Raw genomic sequence first — 16,763 nt, 5'->3', positions numbered from 1 at the left:
GAGACCTCCTAAAACCAAAACTGTTATCGGTGCATCACTGCACACGAGTCCTGGGAAAAATGGTGGCTTCGTACGAAGTAATTCCATTCGGCAGGTTCGATGCAAGGACCTTCCAGTGGGACCTCTTGGACAAGTGGTCGGGATCGCATCTTCAGATGCATCAACTGATAACTCTGTCTCCAAGGACCAGGGTGTCTCTACTGTGGTGGCTGCAGAGTGCTCATCTTCTAGTGGGCCGCAGATTCGGCATACAGGACTGGGTCCTGGTGACCACGGATGCCAGCCTTCGGGGCTGGGGCGCAGTCACACAGGGAAGAAATTTCCAGGGACTTTGGTCAAGTCAGGAGTCGTCCCTACACATAAACATTCTGGAACTGAGGGCCATTTACAATGCCCTAAGTCAGGCAAGGCCCCTGCTTCAAAACCAGCCGGTTCTGATCCAATCAGACAACATCACGGCAGTCGCCCATGTAAACCGACAGGGCGGCACAAGAAGCAGGGTGGCCATGGCAGAAGCCACAAGGATTCTCCGATGGGCGGAAAATCACGTACTAGCACTGTCAGCAGTGTTCATTCCGGGAGTGGACAACTGGGAAGCAGACTTCCTCAGCAGACACGACCTACACCCGGGAGAGTGGAGACTTCATCCAGAAGTCTTCCTACTGTTGGTAAACCGCTGGGAAAGGCCACAGGTGGACATGATGGCGTCCCGCCTCAACAAGAAGCTAAAGAGATATTGCGCCAGGTCAAGGGACCCTCAGGCGATAGCTGTGGACGCTCTAGTGACACCGTGAGTGTACCAGTCGGTCTATGTGTTCCCTCCTCTGCCCCTCATACCAAAGGTGCTGAGAATAATAAGAAGGCGAGGAGTAAGAACGATACTCGTGGTTCCGGATTGGCCAAGGAGAGCTTGGTACCCGGAACTTCAAGAAATGTTATCAGAGGACCCATGGCCTCTACCGCTCAGACAGGATCTGCTACAGCAGGGGCCCTGTCTGTTCCAAGACTTACCGCGACTGCGTTTGACGGCATGGCGGTTGAATTCCGGATCCTAAAGGAAAAGGGCATTCCGGAGGAAGTCATTCCTACACTGATAAAAGCCAGGAAAGAAGCAACCGCAAACCATTATCACCGCATTTGGCGAAAATATGTTGCGTGGTGTGAGGCCAGGAAGGCCCCTACAGGGGAATTTCAGCTGGGTCGTTTTCTGCACTTCCTACAGTCAGGAGTGACTATGGGCCTAAAATTGGGTTCCATTAAGGTCCAGATTTCGGCTCTGTCGATTTTCTTCCAGAAATAACTGGCTTCACTGCCTGAAGTTCAGACTTTTGTAAAGGGAGTGCTTCATATTCAGCCCCCTTTTGTGCCTCCTGTGGCACCTTGGGATCTCAATGTGGTGTTGAGTTTCCTAAAATCACATTGGTTTGAACCACTTAAAACTGTGGATCTGAAATATCTCACGTGGAAAGTGGTCATGTTATTGGCCTTGGCTTCGGCCAGGCGTGTGTCAGAATTGGCGGCTTTGTCATGTAAAAGCCCTTATCTGATTTTCCATATGGATAGGGCAGAATTGAGGACTCGTCCCCAGTTTCTCCCTAAGGTGGTATCAGCTTTTCACTTGAACCAACCTATTGTGGTGCCTGCGGCTACTAGGGACCTGGAGGATTCCAAGTTACTGTACGTAGTCAGGGCCTTGAAAATGTATGTTTCCAGGACGGCTGGAGTCAGGAAAACTGACTCGCTTTTTATCCTGTATGCACCCAACAAAATAGGTGCTCCTGCTTCTAAGCAGACTATTGCTCGCTGGATTTGTAGCACAATTCAGCTGGCGCATTCTGCGGCTGGATTGCCGCATCTTAAATCAGTGAAAGCCCATTCCACGAGGAAGGTGGGCTCATCTTGGGCGGCTGCCCGAGGGGTCTCGGCTTTACAACTTTGCCGAGCTGCAACTTGGTCAGGGGCAAACACGTTTGCTAAATTCTACAAATTTGATACCCTGGCTGAGGAGGACCTTGAGTTCTCTCATTCGGTGCTGCAGAGTCATCCGCACTCTCCCGCCCGTTTGGGAGCTTTGGTATAATCCCCATGGTCCTTACGGAGTCCCCAGCATCCACTAGGACGTCAGAGAAAATAAGATTTTACTCACCGGTAAATCTATTTCTCGTAGTCCGTAGTGGATGCTGGGCGCCCATCCCAAGTGCGGATTGTCTGCAATACTTGTATATAGTTATTGCCTAACTAAAGGGTTATTGTTGAGCCATCTGTTGAGAGGCTCAGTTGTATTTCATACTGTTAACTGGGTTTAATATCACGAGTTATACGGTGTGATTGGTGTGGCTGGTATGAGTCTTACCCAGGATTCAAAATCCTTCCTTATTGTGTCAGCTCTTCCGGGCACAGTATCCTAACTGAGGTCTGGAGGAGGGGCATAGAGGGAGGAGCCAGTGCACACCAGGTAGTACCAAATCTTTCTTTTAGTGTGCCCAGTCTCCTGCGGAGCCCGTCTATTCCCCATGGTCCTTACGGAGTCCCCAGCATCCACTACGGACTACGAGAAATAGATTTACCGGTGAGTAAAATCTTATTTTTCTAGGTTCCCTATGTTCCTTGAAAGGTTTCTTTAACCGTGGCACCGTCCTGATTCTCTCCAAGGTCCAGATGTCATTCACCACATCAATTGATTGAACAGGAGGCCAAAAAGGAACCAAATATTCTTAAAATTCTCTCCAAAAAAGAGGAATATTTTTATTCCGGCATATAAAAAGGTAACGATAGATAAAAACAATTAAAACTGAAGAAAACAATGAGGATCCCACTAATCCTGTGTTTGTTCTGCTCTATACCCTCAGGAACCAATTGCATAAAAATATTATCCTAAAACAATGGACCTGGATAACGGGTAAGGGCTAGAATATACACTTACAGGCAGGGATCAACACAAGTACCAACGCGCTTCGGATGAGATATCCTTCCTCAGGGCATCTATTGTTACCTTTTTATATGCCGGAATAAAAATATTCCTCTTTTTTGTAGAGAATTTTAAGACTATTTGGTTCCTTTTTGGCCTCCTGTTCAATCAATTGATGTGGTGAATGACATCTGGACCTTGGAGAGAATCAGGACGGTGCCACGGTTAAAGAAACCTTTCAAGGAACATAGGGAACCTAGAAAAGGTGAGTGTTCCCTACAAGGGACGTGATGATGTCCATTTGATGCGATGTGAGAAGCAGTGAAAAAAGTATAAAGAAACCTTTTGATGTACATCTCGCACTGAACGGAGGTCAGTCCAAAGGTGCGGACCTAGATGTGGAAGGAAAAGAACTTTCCAGCACTGAGAGAAAAAGAATTCTGTATCTAGATAGAGAAAATAGTTGGGCAGTATTTAGAGACTTCCCCAATTTTAGTAGCGCTTGTGGACTACTCTATTCTTTTTTGTATACACATATCTAGTACTGGTGCCCCTTTCACATTGTAGCACACTGAATGAGCTGAAATTCACATTGAAGCACACTGAATGAGCCGAAATTCACATTGTAGCACACTGAATGAGCCGAAATTCACCTTGCAGCACACTGAATGAGCCGAAATTCACCTTGTAGCACACTGCCGAAATTCACCTTGTAGCACACTGAATGAGCCGAAATTCACCTTGTAGCACACTGAATGAGCCGAAATTCACCTTGTAGCACACTGAATGAGCTGAAATTGTGACAGCAGGGACAGCCAGAGTGACGACAGTGAGAGAGACAGTGATGACAGGGAGAGAGACAGGGAGGGAGAGTGACGACAGGGAGAGTGACGACAGGGAGAGTGACGACAGGGAGAGAGAGTGACGACAGTGACGACAGGGAGAGAGAGTGACGACAGTGACGACAGGGAGAGAGTGACGACAGGGAGAGAGTGGAGAGAGTGGAGAGAGTGACGACAGGGGGGGAGAGAGTGACGACAGGGAGACAGAGTGACGACGGAGACAGAGTGACGACAGGGAGAGAGGCAGGGGGAGAGAGAGTGACGACAGGGAGAGAGTGACGACAGGGAGAGTGACGACAGTGACGACGGAGAGAGTGATGACAGTGACGACAGGGAGAGAGTGATGACAGGGAGAGAGGCAGGGGGAGAGAGAGTGACGACGGAGAGAGTGACGACAGTAACGACAGGGAGAGTGACGACGGTGAGAGTGACGACAGGGAGGGTGACGACAGGAACAGCAGGGGAACATTACCTTATGTTGTTGCTGGCAGCAGTGAGCTGGCGCCGGGCGGCTGGTGAGCGGGGCCGGCGGCCGGCTGGTGAGTGGAAGCGGCGGTGGCTGGTGAGCGGGGCCGGCGGCCGGCTGGTGAGTGGAAGCGGCTGGCAGCTGGTGAGCGGGGCCGGCGGCCGGCTGGTGAGCGGGAGCAGCGGGCGGATGGTGAGCGGCGTGCGCGGGCCGCTGGCAGCTGTGAGCGGCTGTGAGCTAATACAACGCTCTACATAGCCGCCGGCCGCCGCGCAGGGACGGGGAGCACCATGTGCAGCAGGATGGCCACTTTCCCCGCTTCCTGCTGCACTTTCTGGGCTCATTTCCGGGTCAGTGGAAGAAGTGGCGGTATACCATACCGCCGTATACCGCCCCACTTCGACCACTGTGTGTGTGTGTGTGTGTGTATATGTGTGTATATATATATATATATATATATATATATATATATATATATATATATATATATATATATATATATATATACACATATACATACATACATACATACATACATACATACATACATACATACATACATACATACATACATACATACATACATACATACATACAATAATAAGATTTTAAACCTACCGGTAAATCTTTTTCTCGTAGTCCGTAGAGGATGCTGGGGACTCCGTAAGGACCAAGGGGAATAGACGGGCTCCACAGGAGACATGGGCACGAAAAAGAACTTTCGGTATGGGTGTGCACTGGCTCCTCCCTCTATGCCCCTCCTCCAGACCTCAGTTAGAGAAACTGTGCCCAGAGGAGACGGACAGTACGAGGAAAGGATTTTGTAAATCCAAGGGCAAGATTCATACCAGCCACACCATTCACACCGTATAACCTGGGATATACGAACCAGTCAACAGTATGAAACAAAACCAGTATCAGTCCAAAACTGATCCAACTGAAACATAACCCTTTTGTAAGCAACAACTATATACAAGTCCTGCAGGATGTTGTCCGCACAGGGACGGGCGCCCAGCATCCTCTACGGACGGTTCCGGTATGAATGGTCGACCATGTTATGGTCGACAGTCATTAGGTCGACCACTATTGGTCGACATTGACATGGTCGACATGGACACATGAAAAGGTCGACATGAGTTTTAGAACTTTTTTTGGTGTCGTTTTTTGCATAAAGTGACTGGGAACTGTTCCAGTTTCTTCCCTGTGTCACTGCTCCCCATCCTCGGAGACTCGCGTCCGTGGTCATCAGAACCCAGTCCTGGATTCCGAAACTGCGACCCTCTAGAAGGTGAGCACTCTGCAGCCACCACAGGAGAGATACCCTGGCCCCCAGTCCCACGATGCAGGGAGCCTGTTGCCAGCAGGTCTCCCTGAAAATAAAAAACCTAACAAAATACTTTCTTTTCAGGAAGCTCAGGAGAGCTCCCTGTAGTGCACCCAGTCTCCTCTGGGCACATTATTAAACTGAGGCCTGGAGGAGGGGCATAGAGGGAGGAGCCAGTGCACACCCATACCTAAAGTTCTTTAGTGCCCATGTCTCCTGTGGAGCCTGTCTATTCGCCATGGTCCTTACGGAGTCCCCAGCATCCTCTAGGACGTAAGAGATATATATATATACACACGTACGTACATACGTACATATACACATGCTCAAAAAAATAAAGGGAGCACTTAAACACAATGTAACTCCAAGTCAATCACAATTCTGTGAAATCAAACTGTCCACTTAGGAAGCAACACTGATTGACAATCAATTTCACATGCTGTTGTGCAAATGGAATAGACAACAGGTGGAAATTATAGGCAATTAGCAAGACACCCCCAATAAAGGAGTTGTTCTGCAGGTGGTGACCACAGACCACTTCTCAGCTCCTATGCTTTCTGGCTGATGTTTTTTGGTCACTTTTGAAAGCTGGCGGTGCTTTCACTCTAGTGGTAGCATGAGACTGAGTCTACAACCCACACAAGTGGCTCAGGTAGTGCAGCTCATCCAGGATGGCACATCAATGCGAGCTGTGGCAAGAAGGTTTGCTGTGTCTGTCAGCGTAGTGTCCAGAGCATGTAGGCGCTACCAGGAGACAGGCCAGTACATCAGGAGACGTGGAGGAGGCCGTAGGAGGACAACAACCCAGCAGCAGGACCGCTATCTCCGCCTTTGTGCAAGGAGGAACAGGAGGAGCACTGCCAGAGCCCTGCAAAATGACCTCCAGCAAGCCACAAATGTGCATGTGTCTACTCAAACGATCAGAAACAGACTCCATGAGGGTGGTATGAGGGCCCGACGTCCACAGGTGGGGGTTGTGCTTACAGCCCAACACCGTGCAGGACGTTTGGCATTTGCCAGAGAACACCAAGATTGGCAAATTCGCCACTGGCGCCCTGTGCTCTTCACAGATGAAAGCAGGTTCTCACTGAGCACATGTGACAGAGTCTGGAGACGCCAAGGAGAACGTTCTGCTGCCTGCAACATCCTCCAGCATGACCGGTTTGGCAGTGGGTCAATAATGGTGTGGGGTGGCATTTCTTTGGGGGGCCGCACAGCCCTCCATGTGCTCGCCAGAGGTAGCCTGACTGCCATTAGGTACCGAGATGGGATCCTCAGACCGCTTGTGAGACCATATGCTGGTGCGGTTGGCCCTGGGTTCCTCCTAATGCAAGACAATAACAAACAAAAACTGCTGAAAGCGCCTCGTAATAAATTGTTCTATATAAAAAAAATTCCCCAATTTCAATGCGCTGCTGTGTAGGCACTGTGTATTTGCCTAATTGAAGGAAACTAGATTGAAAAAAGAACTCAGCTGCGCAATGAAATTGGAAACATGAACAAAAGCTGACGTATGCTAAGATAAATTATAAAGAAAATTTAATATGACAATAAAAGAAATTTCAAACAATAAAACATATAGTCTGGACTTAAACCTTTTAAGGAAAAATAAGAATTTACTTACCGATAATTCTATTTCTCATAGTCCGTAGTGGATGCTGGGACTTCCGTAAGGACCATGGGGAATAGCGGCTCCGCAGGAGACTGGGCACAAAAAGTAAAAGCTTTAGACTAGCTGGTGTGCACTGGCTCCTCCCTCCATGACCCTCCTCCAAGCCTCAGTTAGGATACTGTGCCCGGACGAGCGTACATAATAAGGAAGGATTTTGAATCCCGGGTAAGACTCATACCAGCCACACCAATCACACTGTACAACCTGTGATCTGAACCCAGTTAACAGTATGATAAACGTAGGAGCCTCTGAAAAGATGGCTCACAACAATAAACAACCCGATTTTTTTGTAACAATAACTATATACAAGTATTGCAGACAATCCGCACTTGGGATGGGCGCCCAGCATCCACTACGGACTATGAGAAATAGAATTATCGGTAAGTAAATTCTTATTTTCTCTGACGTCCTAGTGGATGCTGGGACTTCCGTAAGGACCATGGGGATTATACCAAAGCTCCCAAACGGGCGGGAGAGTGCGGATGACTCTGCAGCACCGAATGAGAGAACTCCAGGTCCTCCTCAGCCAGGGTATCGAATTTGTAAAATTTTGCAAACGTGTTTGCCCCTGACCAAGTAGCTGCTCGGCAAAGTTGTAAAGCCGAGACCCCTCGGGCAGCCGCCCAAGATGAGCCCACTTTCCTTGTGGAATGGGCTTTAACAGATTTTGGCTGTGGCAGTCCTGCCACAGAATGTGCAAGCTGAATTGTACTACAAATCCAACGAGCAATCGTCTGCTTAGAAGCAGGAGCACCCAGCTTGTTGGGTGCATACAGGATAAACAGCGAGTCAGATTTTCTGACTCCAGCCGTCCTGGAAACATATATTTTCAGGGCCCTGACTACGTCCAACAACTTGGAGTCCTCCAAGTCCCTAGTAGCCGCAGGCACCACAATAGGTTGGTTCATGTGAAACGCTGAAACCACCTTAGGGAGAAATTGAGGACGAGTCCTCAATTCTGCCCTGTCTGAATGAAAAATTAGGTAAGGGCTTTTATATGACAAAGCCGCCATTTCTGAGACACGCCTGGCTGACGCCAGAGCTAACAGCATGACCACCTTCCATGTGAGATATTTTAATTCCACAGTGGTGAGTGGTTCAAACCAATGTGATTTTAGGAACCCTAAAACTACATTGAGATCCCAAGGTGCCACTGGTGGCACAAAAGGAGGTTGTATATGCAGTACCCCCTTGACAAACGTCTGAACTTCAGGCAATGAAGCCAGTTCTTTCTGGAAGAAGATCGACAGGGCCGAAATTTGAACCTTAATGGATCCTAATTTTAGGCCCATAGACAGTCCTGCTTGCAGGAAATACAGGAAACGACCCAGTTGAAATTCCTCTGTGGGGGCCTTCTTAGCCTCACACCAGGAAACATATTTTCGCCAAATGCGGTGATAATGTTTCGCAGTTACATCCTTCCTGGCTTTTATCAGGGTAGGGATGACTTCATCTGGAATGCCTTTTTCCATCAGGATCCGGCGTTCAACCGCCATGCCGTCAAACGCAGCCGCGGTAAGTCTTGGAACAGACAAGGTCCCTGCTGGAGCAGGTCCTTTCTTAGAGGTAGAGGCCACGGGTCCTCCGTGAGCATCTCTTGCAGTTCCGGGTACCAAGTTCTTCTTGGCCAATCCGGAGCCACGAGTATAGTCTTCACTCCTCTCCTTCTTATGATTCTCAGTACTTTTGGAATGAGAGGCAGAGGAGGGAACACATACACCGACTGGTACACCCACGGTGTTACCAGAGCGTCCACCGCTATTGCCTGAGGGTCCCTTGACCTGGCGCAATATCTGCTGAGGAAGTCTGCTTCCCAGTTGTCCACTCCCGGAATGAACACTGCTGACCGTGCCACATGATTTTCTGCCCAGCGAAGAATCCTTGCAGCTTCTGCCATTGCCCTCCTGCTTCTTGTGCCGCCCTGTCTGTTGACGTGGGCGACTGCCGTGATGTTGTCCGATTGGATCAATACCGACTGACCCTGAAGCAGAGGCCTTGCTTGACTTAGGGCATTGTAAATGGCCCTTAGTTCCAGGATATTTATGTGAAGAGACGTTTCCATGCTTGACCACAAGCCCTGGAAATTTCTTCCCTGTGTGACTGCTCCCCAGCCTCTCAGGCTGGCATCGGTGGTCACCAGCATCCAATCCTGAATGCCGAATCTGCGGCCCTCTAGAAGATGAGCACTCTGTAACCACCACAGGAGAGACACCCTTGTCCTTGGAGATAGGGTTATCCGCTGATGCATCTGAAGATGCGATCCGGACCATTTGTCCAGCAGATCCCACTGAAAAGTTCTTGCATGGAATCTTCCGAATGGAATCGCTTCGTAAGAAGCTACCATTTTTCCCAGGACTCTCGTGCATTGATGCACTGACACTTGGCCTGGTTTTAGGAGTTTCCTGACTAGCTCGGATAACTCCCTGGCCTTCTCCTCCGGGAGAAACACCTTTTTCTGGACTGTGTCCAGAATCATCCCCAGGAACAGTAGACGTGTTGTTGGAATCAGCTGTGATTTTGGGATATTTAGGATCCACCCGTGCTGACGTAGCACTACCTGAGAGAGTGCTACTCCGACCTCTAACTGTTCCCTGGACCTTGCCCTTATCAGGAGATCGTCCAAGTAAGGGATAATTAAGACGCCTTTTCTTCGAAGAAGAATCATCATTTCGGCCATTACCTTGGTAAAGACCCGTGGTGCCGTGGACAATCCAAACGGCAGCGTCTGAAACTGATAATGACAGTTTTGTACCACAAACCTGAGGTACCCTTGGTGAGAAGGGTAGATTGGGACATGGAGATAAGCATCTTTGATGTCCAGAGACACCATATAGTCCCCTTCTTCCAGGTTCGCTATCACTGCTCTGAGTGACTCCATCTTGAATTTGAACCTTTTTATGTAAGTGTTCAAGGATTTTAGATTTAAAATTGGTCTCACCGAGCCGTCCGGCTTCGGTACCACAAACAGCGTGGAATAATACCCCTTTCCCTGTTGTAGGAGGGGTACCTTGATTATCACCTGCTGGGAATACAGCTTGTGAATAGCTTCCACTACCGCCTCCCTGTCGGAGGGAGACGTTGGTAGAGCAGACTTCAGGAACCGGCGAGGGGGAGACGTCTCGGATTTCAATTTGTACCCCTGTGATACTACCTGCAGGATCCAGGGGTCCACTTGCGAGTGAGCCCACTGCGCGCTGAAATTCTTGAGACGGCCCCCCACCGTGCCTGAGTCCGCTTGTAAGGCCCCAGCGTCATGCTGAAGACTTGGCAGAAGCGGGGGAGGGCTTCTGCTCCTGGGAAGAGGCTGCCTGGTGCAGTCTTTTTCCCCTTCCTCTGCCCCGGGGCAGAAATGAGTGGCCTTTTGCCCACTTGCCCTTATGGGAACGAAAGGACCGAGTTTGAAAAGACGGTGTCTTTTTCTGCTGAGAGGTGACCTGGGGTAAAAAGGTGGATTTTCCAGCCGTTGCTGTGGCCACCAGGTCCGATAGACCGACCCCAAATAACTCCTCCCCTTTATACGGCAATACTTCCATATGTCGTTTGGAATCCGCATCACCTGACCACTGTCGCGTCCATAACGCTCTTCTGGCAGAAATGGACATCGCACTCACTCTAGATGCCAGGGTGCAAATATCCCTCTGTGCATCTCGCATATATAGTAATGCATCCTTTAAATGCTCTATAGTTAATAATATACTGTCCCTATCCAGGGTATCAATATTTTCAGTCAGGGAATCCGACCAAGCCACTCCAGCACTGCACATCCAGGCTGAGGCGATTGCTGGTCGCAGTATAACACCAGTATGTGTGTATATACCTTTTAGGATATTTTCCAGCCTTCTATCAGCTGGTTCCTTAAGGGCGGCCGTATCGGGAGACGGTAACGCCACTTGTTTTGATAAGCGTGTGAGCGCCTTATCTACCCTAGGGGGTGTTTCCCAACGCGCCCTAACCTCTGGCGGGAAAGGGTATAGTGCCAATAATTTATTAGAAATCAGCAGTTTTTTATCGGGGGAAAACCACGCTTTATCACACACCTCATTTAATTCATCTGATTCAGGAAAAACTACTGGTAGTTTTTTCACACCCCACATAATACCCTTTTTTGTGGTACTTGTAGTGTCAGAAATATTCAATGCCTCCTTCATTGCCGTGATCATGTAACGTGTGGCCCTACTGGACATTACGTTTGTCTCCTCACCGTCGACACTGGATTCAGTATCCGTGTCTGGGTCTGTGTCGACCATCTGAGGTAACGGGCGTTTTAGCGCCCCCGACGGTGTCTGAGACGCCTGAACAGGCACTAATTGATTTGCCGGCTGTCTCATGTCGTCAACAGTTTTTTGCAAAGTGCTGACACTGTCACGTAATTCTTTAAATACGACCATCCAGTCAGGTGTCGACTCCCTAGAGGGTGACATCACTAACACAGGCAATTGCTCTGCTTCCACATCATTTTCCTCCTCATACATGTCGACACAATCGTACCGACACCCAGCACACACACAGGGAATGCTCTGAAAGAGGACAGGACCCCACGAGCCCTTTGGGGAGACAGAGGGAGAGTTTGCCAGCACACACCAGAGCGCTATATATATACAGGGATAACCTTATGTAAGTGTTACTCCCTTTATAGCTGCTGTTTTATATTAGCTGCCAATAGTGCCCCCCCTCTCTTGTTTTACCCTGATTCTGTAGCAGGACTGCAGGGGAGAGTCTGGGAGCCTTCCTTCCAGCGGAACTGTGAGGGAAAATGGCGCTTGTGTGCTGAGGAGATAGGCTCCGCCCCCTTCACGGCGGCCTTTTCTCCCGCTTTTTTTAGGAAAACTGGCAGGGGTGAAATGCATCCATATAGCCCAGGAGCTATATGTGATGTATTTCTTTAGCCATATAAGGTTTAAACATGTTTTATTGCGTCTCAGGGCGCTCCCCCCCCAGCGCCCTGCACCCTCAGTGACCGGAGTGTGAAGTGTGCTGAGAGCAATGGCGCACAGCTGCAGTGCTGTGCGCTACCTTATCTGAAGACAGGAACGTCTTCTGCCGCCGATTTCTCCGGACCTCTTCGCTCTTCTGGCTCTGTAAGGGGGCCGGCGGCGCGGCTCCGGGACCCATCCAGGCTGAACCTGTGATCGTCCCTCTGGAGCTAATGTCCAGTAGCCAAGAAGCCCAATCCACTCTGCACGCAGGTGAGTTCGCTTCTTCTCCCCCTAGTCCCACGATGCAGTGAGCCTGTTGCCAGCAGGACTCACTGAAAATAAAAAACCTATTTAAACTTTTACTTCTAAGCAGCTCAGGAGAGCCACCTAGCATGCACCCTTCTCGTTCGGGCACAAAAATCTAACTGAGGCTTGGAGGAGGGTCATGGAGGGAGGAGCCAGTGCACACCAGCTAGTCTAAAGCTTTTACTTTTTGTGCCCAGTCTCCTGCGGAGCCGCTATTCCCCATGGTCCTTACGGAAGTCCCAGCATCCACTAGGACGTCAGAGACATAGTAAAATACCCGGTACTGGATATCAGATAAAACAAGCACTTGTGGTGTGAGCAGTAACAATATGCAACATTTGTATCCAACAAGTAGAAACAGTATCGTATCCTGGATATGAATGAATTGTTAGAATGTGGAGTAATTCATAAGTTTTAAACTGGTAACTGCAGTCCCATGAATGTATTAATGGAGCTCCGGTATGTAGAAATACTCTGATGTCAGATAAAGTCAAAATTACCTCTCCCGTGGGCTGGTTTCTAACCGAGCGTCCTCGGTTAGATTATGCTGCATTTGACGGTTTCGTCACGCTCCACGTGACTTTCTCAAAGGTTTGAGAAGGTCACGTGGAGCGTGACGAAACCGGTTAGGACTCCTCAATTCTTTTTTACTGGACTGAATTCTTCTACTGGACTTCTACACTGTGCCTAACAAGCATTTTGCATGACAAGCACTTTCATCTATACTAAGAGACCGATATTGGCCTTGCAGCCCCTGCAGTGGCTTATTATTCTCTGCACGCCGCAGCTGACATCGAGGCCCGCCGAGCGGCATTGGCAACTTAGTCTCCATAGTGGCTCCTTTATACCTCCAGCACCGTCTCCGTGAAGGACTCCGCCCGGTGCAAGCTTTGCACTCTCCCTCCCAGTGACAGCTACGTGGTGGGCAATGCAGGATAAAATAACCGAGGATGCTCGGTTAGTGACGCCACCTTTGGACTGTACATGGGGACCCTTATAAAATGTTGTTTTGGGGCCCAAAAACTCTATTTACATTCCCAGTTATTGAGCTTAATTCCCTGAAATAATCTAAATACTTGTAGCAGTGACATTTTATATCTCTGGGTCTTGTGGTTACATACAAACACTTTACATTTTGAATATAGAGAACTGGATGTTATGCGGTCATACTGAAGTTGGTTTTGGTTACTGTGCAAACCTTAATATTACATACTTGTAAACACACCAATTGTTTGTACAAGTAGTATAGTAATGTGCCAGGAACGTATGATGTATGAGATCATTACAGTGCTAGAACTGACCTAGGCAAGGATGTAGTGATTTATGGGAAACGTTGCTGTTACTCAGTGTAAGGTTGCCATTTGCTGTGGTGATATTGCATTACAAATTAATGTGGTGATTTTTCGCTTCTACAGGCTGTGTTCACTGATCTGGAAATCATGGCTGTAATCTTTGCTAGTGCTATTCATGATGTGGATCACCCTGGAGTGTCAAATCAGTTTCTTATAAATACCAGTAAGTTGGGACATGGGGATGTTGAACATAATCTATGATGTGTGGAACCTGTGTGACATGACATATTTATTTAGCTCCGTGCTATGTACTCTTTCAGACTTCAGCTGTTGTGTACTCAGTGGACACAGACTATACTGACTTATACGCTTTTTCAAAGCAGAATGGACTTCTGGATAATTGAATTTACATGGCGCTTTCATGTGTACCCCATGCAGATAGCATTACCTGTGGATCATAACCTGTACCTCTTCATATGTCAAGCAGAGTAGCCTAATACGCACTGAAGTCCAAGGCCATCTTTATGAAGGAGCTTTATGTAAAACACTGGTGGGTGGCTGCGTAAATGCCACACCCCAGAGTTCCTTCTTGTGGAAAACCTGTTGAAATACTTGTGGTTCTCAGACGTGATTATAGTTCAACAGAAATTGCAGCCGACGTTCCAGAGTTAGCTTGTCTCTGCTGTGTAAGTCAGTGCTGTAAGCTTGGCTCTCACTATACAAGTTTTAGGGAGGTATCTAGTGGGACCAGTGGCTTAATGTTGATTACATCAATGGAAAGCTTAAGCCAAGTGAGCTATATTCTTAGACCTCTCTGTTTATATCACTTTATAATATAAATACAGTATGCAAGTTAAAAGGGTACATATAAATTAAAATTGCATATTTGTATCTCATAAACTGTTCATTGTGTGTGCCTGGAGCTTCTGTTTAAGGGAGAGCATAATCTAAAGTACAAGCGGATCCAAAATAAAATTTAGTAACATTCACAAATCTTTCCTGATTTCCTATATACAGTAATAGCATAAGTTATTTGACAGTGCACACACCTCATGCAAAGCTCTTCTCCTTTACTTTAAATTGTTTTAGAGTCTCAAATGCCTACAACAGTATGGCAAATATGACACAACTGTTGTCTGGCTGAATCTGGTTCTAAAGAGGGCAAAAAGATGTCCTAAGTTTCTGTTCACGTTTCTTAAGAAATGATATTGGTGAGTAATGTAACGAGGATGCACTGTATCATGTGAACCGTTTGAATACATAAAATAAATATATATAGGGGGGCTTGGCTTAGCTGCAGAACTGGGCAGACGTGTCTTACCAGAGCTCCTGCCTTGGACACGTTAATATCGGCACCCAGTTGCTCCCTGGTCACTTTGGGGACTCCCCTCTACCATCTGGGGTACCCCTACACTGGGCAGTACGGTCTGCGGAGCCGGCGGGTGTCTCCTACACCCGTGCGGGTTGCGGCCTGCTGTCCCTGCAGAAGCCGGGAACTCTATTTCCGCGCGGCCCGGCGGGAAGTGGCCTCTGATAACTGGATCTCGGTATGGAGGACCCCCCACCCCTGCTCATCACTTGTGCACAGTCCGACGCCAGCTATCCTCTGTCTCGAGGAGGTGGTGAGTGCTGCCCTCCTTACCTTGGAGAAGCGCCCGCTGGTCATCGCGCCGTGCTGTGGAGAGCCGGTGACAGGTGAGCTCTCCCCCCGTTGCGGCTACCTCTTCCGCTGAGCCGCGCCTGGACAGGGGGACCCCAGCCTACGCGCCGCGCCCGCCGCTGTGTCCACTACCGGCTGGTCTAGTAGCGGCCTCCAGGGGCCTGGGCGGCGGAAGGCCTCCTCCAAGACCTGGCGGCGCCATCTTGTGTACTGGCAGTGTGCCCTTGTAGATCCAGATTTAGCCTCTGACTGAGGGGATGCCCCGTGGCAAATAAATCTCCCGGACACTGTCTGGGACTCCTCCAGCTGCATTGCCATAGATACAATAAATAAATACTACATAAGACAAAAAAAAAAGCACTCTCTGTGGGCTCCCCAGAATAACCTCCCAAAATAGCCCAATACTCCTCTATGATATGGCTGGCTTAAGCAACTGACCGAACTAGGGCCCTCATTCCGAGTTGTTCGCTCGCTAGCTGCTTTTAGTAGTATTGCAAACGCTAGGTCGCTGCCCTCTAGGAGTGTATCTTAGCTTAGCAGAATAGCGAACGAAAGATTAGCAGAATTGCTACTAAATAATTCCTTGCAGTTTCTGAGTAGCTCCAGACCTACTCCTAGATTGCGATCAGCTCAGTCCGTTTAGTTCCTGGTTTGACGTCACAAACACGCCCTGCGTTCGGCCAGCCACTCCTCCGTTTCTCCAGCCACTCCTGCGTTTTTACCTGGCACGCCTGCGTTTTTCGCTAAAGTCTTAGTGGATGCTGGGGACTCCGTAAGGACCATGGGGAATAGACGGGCTCCGCAGGAGACTGGGCACTCTAAAGAAAGATTTAGTACTACCTGGTGTGCACTGGCTCCTCCCTCTATGCCCCTCCTCCAGTTAGAATCTGAGCCCGGCCAGAGCTGGGTGCTTTTAGTGAGCTCTCCTGAGCTTGCTAATAAGAAAGTATTTTAGTTAGGTATTTTATTTTCAGAGAGCTTCTGCTGGCAACAGACTCTCTGCTACGTGGGACTGAGGGGAGAGAAGCAAACCTACTAACTGCGGCTAGGTTGCGCTTCTTAGGCTACTGGACACCATTAGCTCCAGAGGGATCGAACACAGGACCTGACCTTGTCGTCCGTTCCCGGAGCCGCGCCGCCGTACCCCCCGCAGAGCCAGAAGTCAGAAGCCGGCAGAAGCAAGAAGACATCGAAATCGGCGGCAGAAGACTCCTGTCTTCACATGAGGTAGCGCACAGCACTGCAGCTGTGCGCCATTGCGCCCACACTACCCACACACTCCGGTCACTGTAGGGTGCAGGGCACAGGGGGGGGCGCCCTGGGCAGCAATTAGGATACCTCTTGGCAAAAAGACACATATATACAGCTGGGCACTGT

General features: G+C 48.9%; 1 protein-coding gene across 4 annotated transcripts in view; it reads left to right on the top strand.

Annotated features, from left to right (window-relative positions):
- Positions 1–16,763, top strand: part of PDE4C (phosphodiesterase 4C) — a 652,343-nt gene that overhangs the window by 587,684 nt on the left and 47,896 nt on the right. For all 4 annotated transcript variants that reach the window (XM_063916145.1, XM_063916163.1, XM_063916154.1 and 1 more), the window contains one exon: positions 13,850–13,949. In XM_063916145.1, coding sequence (XP_063772215.1) covers positions 13,850–13,949 — 100 coding nt within the window. The remainder of the gene's footprint in view (positions 1–13,849; positions 13,950–16,763) is intronic.

Source organism: Pseudophryne corroboree, chromosome 1 (genome assembly GCF_028390025.1).
Source record: "Pseudophryne corroboree isolate aPseCor3 chromosome 1, aPseCor3.hap2, whole genome shotgun sequence".
In the NCBI taxonomy this organism is placed as follows: domain Eukaryota; kingdom Metazoa; phylum Chordata; class Amphibia; order Anura; family Myobatrachidae; genus Pseudophryne; species Pseudophryne corroboree.
This window is presented reverse-complemented; position numbering and strand designations above follow the sequence as displayed.